Source organism: Lithobates pipiens, unplaced genomic scaffold (assembly GCF_037356315.1).
Source record: "Lithobates pipiens isolate NorthernLeopardFrog02 unplaced genomic scaffold, aLitPip1_a1.2 Scaffold_13, whole genome shotgun sequence".
Lineage (NCBI taxonomy): Eukaryota > Metazoa > Chordata > Amphibia > Anura > Ranidae > Lithobates > Lithobates pipiens.
Genome location: NW_027507718.1, coordinates 230,045,628 through 230,062,284, shown reverse-complemented (window position 1 = coordinate 230,062,284; position 16,657 = coordinate 230,045,628). Strand labels below are relative to the sequence as shown.

At 43.3% G+C, this 16,657-nt stretch overlaps 1 protein-coding gene across 1 annotated transcript in view; it reads left to right on the top strand.

Annotated features, from left to right (window-relative positions):
• Positions 1-13,706, top strand: part of LOC143974690 (mucin-16-like) — a 52,205-nt gene extending 38,499 nt beyond the window's left edge. Inside the window, exons 7-9 of the mRNA XM_077476318.1 lie at positions 1,758-1,906; positions 5,457-5,554; positions 12,965-13,706. Of these exons, the coding sequence (XP_077332444.1) occupies positions 1,758-1,906; positions 5,457-5,554; positions 12,965-13,063 (346 nt within the window). The 3' untranslated portion in view covers positions 13,064-13,706. The remainder of the gene's footprint in view (positions 1-1,757; positions 1,907-5,456; positions 5,555-12,964) is intronic.
• The last annotated feature ends 2,951 nt before the right edge of the window (positions 13,707-16,657 follow it).

The window sequence follows — 16,657 nt, the reverse complement described above, 5'->3', positions numbered from 1 at the left end:
GGTAACGCTAAAGGAGATCTTTTTAGAGATTTTACAACCAGTGCCACAGCTGTCCATAACCCTGCAATATATAAATGTTTCTGAGCTTACATAACACAACATTTGTTTTTTTAATGAATCCCAGTCTCAGTGATGGCTAAAATATGCAATCTGATGATAAAACATATTCTTAAAAAGAACCAGTCTGGAATGGGATCAAAATGTGGGCCAGTTCAAAAGAGAAAGGAAAGGATCCACTTATGGTAGTTCCTGTTCAAGATCAGTTGAGGACCGACTGCTCTAAAACGGGCTTGCTGGAAATGTTAGTTTCAATCAGAGCTTCCGTCAATCAGTGTATTCTGATGGTGGGGTAGTCCTCACAGTCAGAATATAATAGTGCAGTGGGGAGGATTCCTTAATCCACTTGGGATGTGTGGATGAAGTAATAGGGTTGATATATCCATGGCCAACTTTACCTGTCATGGAAGGTGTACGTACTGTATTTAGCTGTTTTCCAGTTCATTGTCAGATTATAAAGTCCTCAAGGAGACTGAGTTAGCTCCTGCCTGAGCCGACATTTGAGCAACTGTCAACAAAGTCTTTGGTTTTCTTTAAACCCAAGTTTTCAGGTAACCATGAAAGCATATTTGGTATGTTTTATGCTGTCAAGCAGCAGACCACACATCCCTTCAGCTTTGATTTTCAGCCTGACACACTCTGGCAAAGAGAGAGTCATGGGCGTCCGCAGAACTTTTTTCAGGTGGGGGCATCATTTTAGGGTCACCTATGCACGGTCCCTTTTCGACAATGTCATTATCACATTATCATTGTCAGAGACTACAGATATAGTACAGTCTCTAAGATAAGTAATGGATAATGGCCAACAGACCCTCTTACCAGACCCAGCGAAACTACAGCAGTGATCTCTCTGACTGGACGATCTCTCACTCTGGGTTCCCTGGGGGTGACTCTGGTTAGTAGTGTAGCATTTCTGTACCCCGGTAGTGGCTCCGTCTTTCTCTCTCTGGTGGCGCTGGGCAGCATTGCTCTCTCTCTGGTGGCGCTGGACAGTGTGGCTCTCTCTATGGCTTCTTCCCAGCACACTCCTCATTCTTTGTCCTGTAGTGCTCTCTCCCTCAGCTTTTTTCCACACTGCAGTCTCTCAATCACTCTCTTGATTGAGCTGTAGCCTTCTCCCTTCGGAAAATGGGGCTGCCAATCTTTGGAACTACATGTCTCATGATGCTCTCCTCAACTAGTCTCTTTTGATTGGCCCTCAGTTATGGCCAATAGGGAAGGTATGGAGCGGGCAAGAAGCTGGGCAGGGAACCTGGTGAGAGCCGCTGCCTCTTCTCCCTGACAGGAGAAGGGAGGGAGCCGGGAAACCTTTGATAGCCCGCAGCTTGCCTTTCTCCTGTCACAGCATCACCAAGTTCTCTGCTGGACTGAGCAGGGAAAAGATCCCGAAGTCACACTACGCTGATGGGGGGCCTGACAGCACCTCGATGGTGTAACCCCACCTATAGCAACACAACTGTGCTGAATTTAAGATCCAATACCTGATTCCGGGGGGGAGGGGGGCACTTGACCCCCCTTGCCCCTACCTGCGGAAGCCCATGGAAAGAGTAAAAGTAAATAATAAAAATCAAGTAATTCCTAAGGTAGACTATGAAAATTCTAAAGTGGAAATTTCAGATTACTCCTTGGAAGCAGACGTATTTATCATCTGCAGTTTTGAAATCCTTTATGACCCAAATCTTAATGTTCTGTATTTACAGGAATGGATCTATCATAGTATCATGTAACTGCTACTTTCAAGATGACCCAATTGTAAACAGGCAGTCTGTTCAGGATGAATTCATCCAAGGGTCAGACATAGGACGTATGCTGGGATTAATATATCCCCTAAGGGATATTACTGTTACAGGTAAGGATCCCTTAAAATATTTTAATTATGTGATAAATACAGTCATAGAAGATTTGCAAGTCCTTATGATTTCTAGGTCTGATTTGCAGTCATCTTTTAAAATCTAAAACATCATGTCATTAATTTAATTATCCACTCCCCCACTGTTGGAGCATTTACCATCTTTTTAATCTCTACAAATACATGCATTTTTTATGTCTATGTCCCCCATTATGGGCTATGTATTATGTATGTAATTGATTACACTGTATTCTCTAAAGCAGCAGAATGTCAAAGTTTGCAAATTTTTTCCCCCTTGAGTCTGATCTATTCACAACATATCCAGCTAGTCTTCCAATATGCATTTACTTTATTATTCTATATTCATGGCTTTTAAATGTGGAGTAAAACTGTATGAGTTTCTCTCTCCTTAGTATACCTCTTAATTTCTGGCACTATTCCCACCTGTCTTAGGCCCCTTTCACACTAACGTCCCGTTCAGGCCCGCCTGTCAGTTTTTCAGGCGGACCTGAACGGGTGCTCCATAGAGCTCTATGGAGCGTCGGATGTCAGCGGTGACATGTCCGCTGACATCCGACCCGCTCCGATCCGAAAAAGTGTGACGGAGGAAAAAGCTATTTTTCCATCCGTCTGCGGATCGGATCGGATGACGACGGGCACTACGGTCCGTCGTCATCCGATCTCCCATAGGGGAGAGCGGCGCTGTGACAGGTCCGTCCCTGCACAGTGTGCGGAGGCAGACCTGTCATCTCCCTGCTCAGCGGGGATCGGCGGAGTGATCCCCGCTGAGCAAACGGACATCCACGGGGCGGATCAGAACTGATCCGCCCCGTGTGAAAGGACCCTTAAAGTGTCACTGTTTCTGGAGTGAGATTAAATGTTGGTGAAAATAGAGTTAATTGCATGTTCCAAAATTTGAAAATGAAACAGTAAATTCAACATGCAGAGTGGAAACCCCTTGTAATAGTTTCAGCTGGTGTGTAGACCAGGAAAAATATCAGTCTTGGATGGACTGTCCCTAGCAAAAGTAAATATTTGCTTCTTATCTTTCTATGAACTAAATAATATTTTTATTTTAAAATTGAACAATATAAAAAAAATCCTTATGTGAAAATTAAAAAAAATTATAAAGGGTTAGTTCACCTTAAGAAAATAATCTATGCAGTCCATGAACACCATTCCATAACTCTAAACCAATCTCAAGCCTCATACACATGATAGGACTTTGTACAAACTTTCCCTTGGATTTTTGTACAAAGGGCGTCGGCCCTGAACTTGTATTGCATACACATGGCAGGACTTTTTCAGCCAACTTTCACCAAATCACGTGGTTTTTCTGCTCTTTACCGCCACCTTTGGTCAACTTCTGTATTGTTGTCTGATCTTTTGCATTGGTTCTGAGCATGCCTGTTTGTACTTTGTACAAAAGTCCTATGGTTTTCCGTACACACGATCAGACTTTGCTCCATCTGACTTTTGTTGCCAGAAAGTTTGTCCGTTCGCACAGCCAACAAAAGTCTGATGAAAACCAAAAAAGTTTGTCCGATGGAGCATACACACGGTCAGATGTTGCTCAAAAACAGCTAATTTGCATGTTTATTGTCAAAAAGTCTGATCGTGTGTATGGGCCTTTACCCTGTAGGTCAATTGTGCGCAGAATGAAGCCTGCACCAAATGCTTCTAATGGTTTTCGCAGCTCCGTCCTGTTCTCTTATCTAGGACGGACCAGCCATTAGGATGAGAGCCCTTCCCAGTGGTACACAAGCAAGAACTGTCCTTCTAAAACCTCATACACACGATAGGACTTTGTACAAACTTTCCCTTGGATTTTTGTACAAAGGGCGTCGGCCCTGAACTTGTATTGCATACACACAGCAGGACTTTTTCAGCCAACTTTCACCAAATCATGTGGTTTTTCTGCTCATTACCGCCACCTTTGGTCAACTTCTGTATTGTTGTCTGATCTTTTGCATTGGTTCTGAGCATGCCTGTTTGTACTTTGTACAAAAGTCCTATTGTTTTCTGTAGACACGATCAGACTTTGCTCCATCTGACTTTTGTTGCCAGAAAGTTTGTCCGTTCGCACAGCCAACAAAAGTCCGATGAAAACCAAAAAAGTTTGTCCGATGGAGCGCACAAACGGTCGGATGTTGCTCCAAAACAGCTAATTTGCATGCTTGTTGTCAAAAAGTCTGATCGTGTGTACGGGCCTCAAGCCCCCCAAATGTTTGGGGTTTGCAAAAAGAATGCTACTCACTCCTATACTGCTGCTATATTGGGTGGTCTGTCTGTACCAGAGAAGAGGACAGAATGGAGCTGTGAAAACTGTCAGAAGTCTTTGGACATGCTTCACTCCATTCACAACTGGCCTACAATTATGGGAAGAGCATTAATGCATATTTTTTAAATTGGATTTGTTGAGAATTATGAAATGGTGTTTGTGAACTGCATAGAGTATATTTTTTTTAATGATGATGAACTAACTCTCTAAAATCCTTCAATCCAAAACCTTTTTTTTTTTAGTTTTGAATAGAGGGAGGAGGATTAGAACTCTTGTTGGCTTTTACTGCTAATTTGAGCCTAGCTTTAAGGCCCATACACACGATCAGACTTTTTGACAACAAACATGCAAATTAGCTGTTTTGGAGCAACATCCGACCGTGTATACGCTCCATCGGACAAACTTTTTTGGTTTTCATCAGACTTTTGTTGGCTGTGCGAACGGACCAACTTTCTGGCAACAAAAGTCCGATGGAGCAAAGTCTGATCATGTGTACAGAAAACCATAGGACTTTTGTACAAAGTACAAACAGGCATGCTCAGAACCAATGCAAAAGATCAGACAACAATACAGAAGTTGACCAAAGGTGGCGGTAAAGAGCAGAAAAACCACATGATTTGGTGAAAGTTGGCTGAAAAAGTCCTGCTGTGTGTATGCAATACAAGTTCAGGGCCGACGCCCTTTGTACAAAAATCCAAGGGAAAGTTTGTACAAAGTCCTATCGTGTGTATGAGGCTTTACTCTCACTTTCTGGTTGCTGATAATGGTTTAACCTGACAAGAAGAAGGGGAAAATCTGAAAAAGGGATAGTCAGAAATAAAAAAATTGACAGCTTACCCTACTCTACTAAAAAAATTATATTTATTTCAGTTTATTTTTCTGTTGGAGCATTCTCCTTACTTCCTGTCTAGTAATATGTTGTCAGAAAGACAGCAAGTTAGGATAAATCCACCTAACAGAGCCACACACCTAATCCAAACCCAAGAAAAAAAAAATGTGGCGAAACATACAATTTAAATATATGTTTTACAGGAAACGTGTGTGTACCTGAATCTGATCTAAAGTCAATCTCTTTTAATATTTAAGTCTATGCTGTTTGCTAGGTCTGTGTGAATTAAGAGGTTGACTGTGCTGAATAACAAACCTGTTAGCAGATAAATCTTCTATATAAACATAATCTAATTAGCATGTCCACTACTTTTTTTGTATGTAATAGATTCAAAATAACAACTATAAAAATTAATGAGCTTATGTGTATTTCTACTGCAGAAATCCCAAGGAATGACGACTTGCCATTCTGGGCCATTATTCTTATTTGCCTGGCTGTTTTATTAGTACTTGTCTTACTCTTTTTGATCATCTTTTTGGTAAGTAAAATTAATATTTTTTATATCAAAAAGATACAAATTATAGCCAAAGCTTGAATTATTATAAACATGACTATTGACATGCCTTATGTTTGCTTCAAGTTAACGTGATACTAAAGTCTTGTTTTTTTTGTTTAAAAATACCAAACATGTTATACTTACCTGTGCTATTACAGTGGTTTGCACAGAGCAGCCCAGATCCTCTTCTTCTCGGGTCCCTCTTCGTGGGTTCTGGCTCCTCCCTCCTGTTGAGTGCCCCCATGGCCAGCAGCTTTCTATGGGGCACCGGAGCCGCAGCTTCCTGTGACCATTCAGGTATGGAGCCGCAGCCCAGCCATGCCCCGCCCACTCTGTTATCATTGGCTCACTAACTTTGATTGACAGCAGCAGGAGCCAATGAGGAGGGAGATTCCCGGACAGCCGAATCTCTCCTGCAACATCGCTGGATGGGCTCAAGTAAGTATTAGTGTATTCCCAGCCTGCCCCGGGCGGTGACATCATAAGGGGTGGGGTTCCGGGGCATGCTGGGACTGCGCTGTCATAAGGGGTGGCCCCATGCCTATATAAGTCATTGCGCACCATGTACACAGCATTACAGTGGGAGAGAGCGTCGTGTCAACATCGGAAGAACAGAAAAGGGAATAAGAAGACAATGAAGGAGAAGACCGGGCCAATGCTAGTAAAAAAAGCTGGAAGAAGATAGCGGAGGAGCCTGGCAAAAGAGGCCAGAGAGCGCGGAGAACAACCGGAGACCAGGAGATGAGGCCGGAGAGTGGGAGAAGAACCGGAAATCGCGGAGAAGTCGGAAGAGACCCCCGAAGTCGAAAGAAGACCCCCGGAGCTGCCTAATAAATTACTTTAAAAACCTGGCTAGTGTGCCCTTGCCCTTGTCCTCATCAACATAGGGACAAGGTGCTTTTGGTTGGGGGGCCCGCAGGGCACTCCCCTTCCCCAAAGCACCCATCCCCCATGTTGAGGGCATGCGGCCTGGTATAGTTCAGGGGGGTGCTCACTCGTCCCCATCCTCTTTCCTGACCGGCCGGGCTGCGTGCTCAGATAAGGGTCTGGTATGGACTTTGGGGGGACCCCCACGCCATTTTTTCAGCGTAGGGGGTTCCCCTTAAAATCCATACCAGGCGCCGGCTCATGCAACGTGGCTCGCAAGGTGTCAATCTCGCTGATAAAAGAGGCGATATTGACTTCCTTTTCTAGTCCCATCATACCTGGAGTCACGTTCAAAATGAATGGATTTTAGACCGTGTGGGGACAAGTCCGTTCATTCAGAAGTCCGTCGTAACTCTATCAAAAGTCAGTCGGGAAGACCGTCAGACCTAGTCTGCCGGAAAGTCCGTTCATGTGTGCGCACGTCCACTCGTTCGGAAAGTCTGTCGGACCTAGTCTGCTGGAAAATCTGGACGATCCCTTCCTGCTGATCTGGACAGTGTCATCACCTTGTGTAACCAGATCGATATTTGCTTTCAGGAGAGGGCCCTGGAAAAAAGACGCCAGCACTCCCCGTTCTTTAGGCAGCCTGAGCCCCCAGTCCCTTCTCTTCGATCTGAGGAACAGCCCCTGCCTATGGAGGAACCTATGCAGTTGGGCTGGACTAAATTATCTCCCGAAGAACGTGCTAGACGCAGAACTCTGGGCCTATGCCTCAATTGTGGGGCCAAAGGTCATTTTCTTGACACTTGTTCTCTTCGTCCGGAAAAACGCTCAGGGCTAATACATCTGGAAGGTGGAGTATTAGACCCTGAAATATCACCTTCACCTTCTCGTCTTCTCCTTTCTGTGTTGCTTCATGTCGGTGCTTCCTCTCGTTCGGTCTCAGCACATCTGGATTCCGGAGCCGCTGCCAATTTCATGGATTGGGAAACTGCATCCTCCATGAGACTTACCCTTTTGCCCCTTACAACGCCATTGGTGGTCTTGGCGATTGATGGCACGGTTCTCCCAGGGGGCCCTATCCACTTTCAGACTCTTCCTGTTAAGATGTCAGTAGGGAAACTCCACCAGGAGTGGATATCCTTCCTTGTCTTACCTAAGGCTTTATCTCCTATCATATTAGGTCTTCCTTGGTTACGGCTCCATTCTCCACACGTTGACTGGTCTGCTGGACAGATCCTGGCTTGGGGTTCCTCCTGTTCCTCTTCCTGCCTACTCAAGGGTACCCCAAAGGAGAAACTTCCTGTTACCACCATCCCAGTATCTTCTGCTCTTCCCGCTGTATATAGCGATCTCTGGGATGCGTCCTGCAATAGTCGGACTGATGCACTCTCTAGGTCATGTGGTACTCTGGATGAGGGGCCCACCTATGAACCTGAGTCGATCATTCACTCCAGTTCGCATAACCATTTACCTTTGTCTGTCCCTAATCTCCCTTGGACGCACAGCCAGGCTAACTTGTCTGCAAGTTCCACAGTTGCTATGCCCTGTGATGTGATTGAGATGGTCGCTACACCTGACAATACTATTCAGTCGACCTCTGCACCAGTTATGCCAGTCCAGCCCATGCCCAATGAGCTTCCTGCTTCTTGTTCAGCACCTTCGGTGACCTGGCCTCACCCTACTGCTACTATGTCCGTTCAAACCCGTTTAAGAAGCTCAATCCGTCCTTTGGATAGAATACCTCATTCGGCCAGGAGGGCTTTTCAATCTTTTTCTCAGGGTTCTCTGCATTCTGTTTGTGTTGCAGATATCCAGCTTGACTCTTGTGACATGTCACTTTCTAACCAACCTGACCTCAGGGGTCCACTGACCTCTGCCCAGTCTGGTGGTCCTGTTATGGATGCCCAGCTCATTTTTAAGGGTGTGTGGGACCCTGCCCAGACTCCTGATCTTCTCATGCCCTTACCCCTTCCTAAAAAGCCTTTAGTCCTCAAGTCCTTTCGTCCTCTCCCTACCTCTGTTTCGGTCTCTGAGGATAATCTAAAATACAAGGTTAGTCAAGGTTTGGATTCCCGGCTCGGTAAAGGCATTCTTCAGTACCTCGCACTTTGGAAAGGGTTGGGCCCTGAGGAGAGGTCTTGGATCACTGCATCTGAGGTCTTTGCTCCCTGTCTGTTAAGGAGGTTCCATCTGGAGTTTCCCTTTAAGCCTGGACCCAGGCAGGGGAGGGGGGCCTCGTAAGAGGGAGGGTACTGTCATGGTTATGCAGTGATCTCCCTGTGTTTGCTTACCTCCCCTCATGTGTTCAGACTAAGAGGCCAGCCACTTTCAGCTGGTGGTTTTTATAACCTCTCCTCTAAGCATGGCTCCACCCCAGGCCCTATCAGGGAGCCCTATATTAACCTGTGCAATGCAGGCCATCAGTGCTGATCAACCATTGTGTATTCCTTTGTGTGTTTGGCTTCCTGTTACCTGCCGTGTGCTCTTCTGTTGTTCCGTTACCGACTTTGCCGTGTCTTTGACTATCCCTGTTTGCCTGTGATCCTGACCTTTTGGCGTGTCCCTGACTATTTCTGTCTGCTTGTGGCCCCGACCTTGGCTTGTCCCTCACCATCCCTATCCTCCTGTTGCCTACTGTGGGTGTGAGCTGGGGGACCCTGGGGGTCGCAACCTGGAGCCAGTTGCAGCCAAGTCCATCCTCACCACTCAAGGCTCTGGTGAACACCTGCTGGCTCTTAAGCCGCGTACACACGGGCGGACTGTCTGTCCAACTTAGTCCGCCGAAACACATTTCAGCGGACAGTCCGCACGTGTGTGGGCTTCAGCGGACTTTTTCAGCGTGCAGTCTGGCGGACTAAGTATTTCGGAATTTCCGTAATATTGTCCGTCCAACTTTGGTTTCAGCGGACAGTCCGCTCGTGAGTAGGCTAGTTGGACGGACGAAGTATGGCGCATGCTCAGAAAGGATTTACACGGTGGAATTGGACGTCCTATTTCTAGTCCCGTCGTACGTGCTGTACACGTCATCGCGCAAGCTTTCAACGGACTGTTTGTTCATCGTGTGTGGTCAAGTCCGTTCATTCGAAAGTAGGACAGACTGTCCATCGGATTGTCTGATGGACTTAGTTGGCCAGACAGTCCGCCCGTGTGTACGCGGCTTTAGACTCCGCGCCCCAGGGAATCTCATGCTCTAACCCCGATGGGACCTGTCTCCCGTCCACAGCAGTCAGCCGTAGGGTCCACAACCTTGTGGTGCACTCCTGATTCCTACGGTGTGCATCTGTCACCTCGCCTCTAGGTGACCTGACAAAAAGCTTTTAAAGTGTCGCCTATGGATAATTTAATGTACCGCAGGTTATCGCCATTGCACAGACGTTCACAATTTTAAAGTATGACATGTTTGATATCTATTTATTAGGGGTAACACCATCTTTTATATTTTACCAAAATAGGTATTATATTGTGTTTGTGTTCACTATAATTCAATAATAGTGCATTTAATAAACCGCTGCACAAATATTGTGTGACATAAAAAATTGTAATACAAATTCTGGATGAACCCTCTGCACACTGCTATACATCCTTTCCAGCAAACTTTGCAATGAAAAATAGTGATTTTTAGTTCACACATATTGCAATACATTATTTAGCTGGCCAACTGTGTCAAAGTAATCCCTCTTATGGCCAGTCTTACACTGATTTGTCACTGCAAATGCTATGGTGGACATCATGCCAACACGGGGCATAAAAAAATTGCAACACCCACCATTTTATTCTTCGGGACCCTGCTTTCAGAAAATATATACTGTTTGGGGGTTCTAAGTAATTTTCTAGAAAAAAAAAATTCAGATTTTTACATGTATGTAAGAAATATCAGACTTGGCCGGGTTTGTAAGTGGTTAAAATTTACCTTTTCTTTTCAAACTACAATGCAGTAATTTTCTGTAATATGGCACAGTTGGCGTACAAAATGCCCCGAGCAATGTCAGTTCCTACTCAGGTAAGGAGTTCTGCTCTAATGTACCAGTCAGGTTTTATGCATCCTCTGCAACAGAATTTTTTGGTGAGATACCCCCTAAGGGTTAAAAACATCTGCAGTGATGCAGGCACTGCAGCTTTTCTCATCAGAACACTGAACATGATTCAGCTGATTAGTCACATTTAGTATCCAAAAGAAAAGCAGTTTTTTTCTTCGGAGAAGAAAGAGGTAGGAATTAGACATGTGCACTGCTGAAAAATGTGTTTGTTTTCGTTTTCGTTTCATTTGTTTGTTTGTTTTTTAATTTTTTGGGTCATTCGTTATGATCAAAATTCGTACATTTGAAAATTCTAAAATTTAGAAATTTGGAAATTAGAAATTTGGAAAATTCGTAAATTTGTCAATTCAGAAATTCTAAAATCTGAAAATTTGCAAATCCGAAAATAAGAAAGAAAATCTGAAAATTCGAAAGAATGAAAATTCTAGATAATAACAAACTAGCTAATAACTAACTATTAAATTATAGATATTGGAATTTCCTTTCAAAATGGGCTGTAAGTCAATCTAACGTAGTAACGAAGTAATGTAACGAATTATCCGAGATAACAAATGCCAACACATGGAACGGAATGAATTAATAATAACAAATGTTCCATTTGTTTAGATACGGCATACGTTATTTCGGATAATTCGTAACTTTGGATACATTTTTATTTCTTACATTCTCTAACAGCCAAACTTGAAAGGAAATTCCAATACTTATAATTTAATAGTTAGTAATAGTTAAGTTATTATTAGTTAGTTATCATTTCAGATTTTCAAATTTTCGGGTTTTCGGATTTTGATTCTTTTGAATTTTCATTCTTATTTTCGGATTTTCGAATTTTCGAATTTCCAAATTTGCAAAATTTGGGATTTTCGGATTTTCAAAATTTAGAATTTTCTCATTTTTGAGTATGCGAATTTACAAATTTTCAAATATTAAAATTTACAAACATTTGGAAAAATTTGTTAAACAGATTTTCGTTAATTCAGAACTAAATGATTTTCACATGGCTAGCAGGAATACGTAATAACATTTGTTAAAATCCTTCCAATATACATTAATCACCCAGAGGGCACTTATTTTCTTCAAGAATAGTGGAGTTATTCTTTAAATAAAATAACTTTCAATTTCTTGAGTGGCTACAGGTCAGCTTTGTTAATAACAGAATATTACCACAAAGATTCTAAAAACAGTGCCCTAACTCTCTTTTAAAGATAAGTGCTTATGTGGAGGTGAAAACTGCATAGATTTCACTGGGGGTGCTCATATAATTATGCATTTTAGATAATATCCCAGATAGCAAGGATAACTTGCCACACATTTGTGGCAGTGTTGAATTGAACGTTTTCACTGCATTTTATACACTTGCAGAGCACTTGAAGCACAAGTTCGAGTTGACACTTTTCCAATTTGAAGTAAATTTGCGTGGAAAGTCTCTAGCAAGAGCAAAGTTGCAGTGGTGAGTCTACAGCAAGAGCTCTGCAAGTCTACAGCATGAAAATTCAGCCACAGTGACCCCTGTGGTGGGATGACTATTACACAACATAACTGAACCAGAACTTGCCGCAGACTTGTAGAATGATTGCAAAGAAAGTTGATCTGGAGTTATGCAATGTGGACTTGCTGCAATTGTGCAACAAACTTGTGAAGCCTGGCAAGGCTAGCAATAGTTTAACAAGTCATTTTCAAACTTGCAGCTCAATTGCTTGCTATCTGCAATAGGACATTCGAAAACAGTAACATTTCGGACTAGAGCTACCAAAGTGATAAATCTCCCTACCACTGAGAGATTTAACTGCTTGTTGACAGCTATCTCAATGTTACAGAAGTGCATAGTACATGTATGTGATTTTTATTCTCTAACAATTCCCAAGGCCCTGCTTATTCTGCTTCCTAAGGAAGACATCTAATGCCCCATATGAACAGTCGGATTTTCCAACGGAAAATGTCCGATGGGAGCTTGTTGTCGGAAATTCTGACCGTGTGTAGGCTCTATCGGACATTTTCCATCAGAATTTCCGACACACAAAATTTGAGATCTGTATCTTAAATTTTCCGACAACAAAATTTGTTGTTGGAAATTCCTATCATGTGTACACAATTCCGATGCACAAAGTTCCACGCATGCTCGGAATCAAGCAGAAAAGCCGCACTGGCTATTGAACTTCAAATTTCTTGGCTCGTCGTACGTCAACCGTGTTCTTGATGTTCGGAATTTCTGACAACATTGTGTGACCGTGTGTATGCAAGACAAGTTTCAGCCAACATCTGTCTGAAAAAATCCCATGGATTTTGTTGTCAGAATGTCCAATCATGTGTACGCGGCATAAGGGTTTTTAAGGTTCTCTCATGAAGAGGATAAATCTTGCATTAAAAAATACATTTTATTCCCTTTAAAGCTGTAGCTGTAAAGCTGTGTCCATGTCCGGCAATGTCTTCATAAAGCCATATATGAGCTGTACCCAATATCACAAATATTTTTCTTTTTTCCCCACAGATAATATATTGTTTAAAAGGCAGAAGAGACTCCTATGACATACAACAGAACGTTTACGAAACGTATTTCCCCCATCTGGACATGAGAAAGTTATACTGAGGATGACCAAAAACTGCTTCAAAATGGCTTTGTATTACCATATACATCAATGCTAGTATACCATCCTATATATTGTAATTGTCATCACTAAGCCATCATGTTATTTATAAACTGGAAAACACCTTTTGATGGGAGAAGCTGGGCCAATGGATAACTGGAAACAAGGAATAAATTCTAACATGGACTAAGAATTCTACTGAAACCACAGTTTCACTTGTGGAAATGGTTTATATAGTGTTTTTTTGCGTCCTTTTGCACTGCACCAATATCTTAAGCTATATACTACTTTGTAGGCTGCCAATTTGTATCTTACCTCATACGTGGGGTATAATAAATAAATGATATGTAAATAACAGCAAATGAATACCTTAAATATTGATAATGCTATGTGTTGAGAGGTAACCACAACTCTATTGACCATACAACTCTAGTAATACATTGCACTGGCTTAGCATCCAATAAGACTTTTTTTTTAAACTGTATAGTGCAAAGATATTTTATTAATTGTAATGTAGCTAGCAGTCAAATAGAAATCAGCCTTCTGCAACCTGATAAATGTATTTCTAAATGGCTGATATTATGCACTAAATTAAAGGACCAAAGAAACTTTCATTATATACAGTATATATTATATATATATATATATATATATATATATATATATATATATATATATATATAAAAGCTTATATATTTTGCAATAAAGGATTTATTTATACATTATGTATACCTGTGTCAATAAATTAGAAAACTTTAAAAGATAGTGGTTTGTTGTTAATGCCAATTTTTTGTCATTAAACAGAAAACATTTAAAACATGTTGATTGAAAGCTGAAGTCCAAACATTAAAAAGGCACACATTAATACAGCCCATAATCATTATTACATCCCTAAGTGTTTTTTTTTTTTTTTTTTAATGCAGTGTTTGTACCTGAATTTGACTTGAATGAGTATCTCACAGTGCTTGTACTGCAGCGTTCTGGCAGGGAGAAGGAGAAGTAGCAAAAAGAGCCAATCAGGTGTGTTTCAGTGAATTGGAAGTGAACCTTTTAGATTTAACCTTTAAAATTTCCAATGGGTCCATCGCTACTCTGGTCTTTTGTAAAAATACAGACTGCAATGGTTTTGTCCCCATGAACAGCTGCCATTATAAACCATGGATTAAAGGGGATGTAAACCCACTCTCGTCATTTTGAAATGACTTCCATAGTGCTTATCTATATGGATATACATGCCTCCTGCATGTATCCTTACTTGTCAAATATCTCCCCTTTAGCTGTTTGAAACCGTGCAGTACTCTGTATTCTGTGGGTGAGTCTGTTGTCCAGGGCTCAGTGGGCAAGGTTGTGATGCCAGTAGACTTCCAGCCCATCTCTACACTCCCCTTGGCCAGGCATCGATATTTCTTACACTGAACTTCTGCTGGTTTCGTGGATTATGCCCCATGATCACTAACATCCAGTCAAAACCCATGAAAGTCACCACGTGACTTCAGCATGCCCAATCATGCTGAGGTATGGAGCAACCAATCCTGGGAGAGCTGGAGAAGAAAGGAGGGGGATGTGAAGTACACAGGATGCCTCTCTCACACTCATGCATGAGATAAGGAAATCACCTGTCACTCACAGCAAGGGGGAAGAATGGACACCTATTTCTCTGTGTGTACGTTTTTATCGTACTGAAAAAAGATAAGAGTATTGCTCAGAGCTGGACTAACTCTTTGTAGCAAGCCTGGACACATGAAATGACATCCTCTGCTGTAACAGATATGAGTCTTAATTAAAAAAAATTGGGGGGTTACATTTACTTTAAGGAAATTAAAGTACACTGAAGGGAATTGTACTCAGAAAGAGACATAACTTGATCAGGCTGAGGGCCTGGAAGCCAAGTTTTTAAAAAGAGATACAATAGTGAGATGATGAATTAGGCCTATATGTTTTTCTTCAATGCTGATAGGGAGAAACTGCTAGCCAATAAAACTTCAGAAGAAGAGAAGGAACCAATTACTGCCTGTGTCCTTCCATATGGAGATGTTAATGAAAGGGTGACTAGGATCATCACCAGATATTGGCCATTCCTGAAAAAGAAACCCTATCTTCAAATCTATGTTACTCAATAAACCAAAATGTTATTCCCCACAGCCCCTACATTGAGATATGTGTTGGTGAATGACCATGTAGAAGATAAGAAGAAACGCCCTTCTAGGATGCTTTTCTCAGTGGAGAAAAATTTTAGGAGATTCTTTCTTTCTTTGAAATACTAAAGAAAAATAAAAAAACATTACCGAGTTTAAGTTTACCGTATATACTCGAGTATAGGCCGACCCGAATATAAGCCGAGGCCCCCAATTTACCCCCAAAAAAACTGGCAAACTTATTGACTCGTGTATAAGCCGAGGGTGAGACATGCCTGTCCATCCCTGTGTGTGTGTCCGTCCATCCCTGTGTGTCCGTCCGTCCCTGTGTGTCCGTCCATCCCTGTGTGTCCGTCCATCCATCCCTGTGTGTGTCCATCCATCCATCCATCCCTGTGTGTGTGTGTCTCCATCCATCCATCCATCCATCCCTGTGTGTGTGTGTCTCCATCCATCCATCCATCCATCCCTGTGTGTGTGTGTCTCCATCCATCCATCCATCCATCCATCCATCCCTGTGTGTGTGTGTCTCCATCCATCCATCCATCCATCCCTGTGTGTGTGTGTCTCCATTCATCCATCCATCCCTGTGTGTGTGTGTATCCATCCATGTGTGTGTGTGTGTGTGTGTGTGTGTGTGTGTGTGTGTCCAGCCTACCTGTGTCCCGAGCCTTTGTCCCGAGCCTCCGTCCCGTGTCGTGCCTTGCCTTCGTCCTGTCCCATCCCGTCCCGTCCCGTGCCGTGCCTTGCCTTGCCTCCATCCCGTGCCCTCTTCGTCGGCGGCCATTGTAAAATTCAAAAGCCGCGCCTCCTCCTTCGCCTGTGATAGGCGGAACACTGAATTTCCCAGCAGCCTGTGTTCCGCCTATCACAGACGTCGTATCATCCTCGTCCGTAGTACGAGGATGATACGACGTCCGTGATAGGCGGAACACAGGCTGCTGGGAAATTCAGTGTTCCGCCTATCACAGGCGAAGGCGGAGCCGGAGGCGCGGCTTTTGAATCAGAATGGCCGCTGTCTGTCTGCTCGACACGCTGATCGAGCGGGCAGACAGCGATGACTCGAGTATAAGCCGAGGGGGGCACTTTCAGCCTCAAAAAAGAGGCTGAAAATCTCGGCTTATACTCGAGTATATACGGTAAGTAGTTTAACCACTTGCCGACCGCCGCACGCCGATGTACGTCGGCAGAATGGCACGGGCAGGCATAAGGGCTTACATGTACGTCCCTTGCCTCCCGCGGGTCGGGGGCCCGATCGGGCCCCCGCCCGGTGCCTGCGGCGGTCGGTATTCGTTCGGGAGCGATCCCGGACGAGGGGACGGCCATTCATTCATGGCCACCCCCTCGCGATCGCTCCCGGCGAATGAAATTGTCCGGTGACATCACTTCCTCTCCTGTAATGTAAACACAGGAGAGGGAGTGATGTATTCTCTCCTCCGTGTCGGTAGTTTTCGTTCCGGC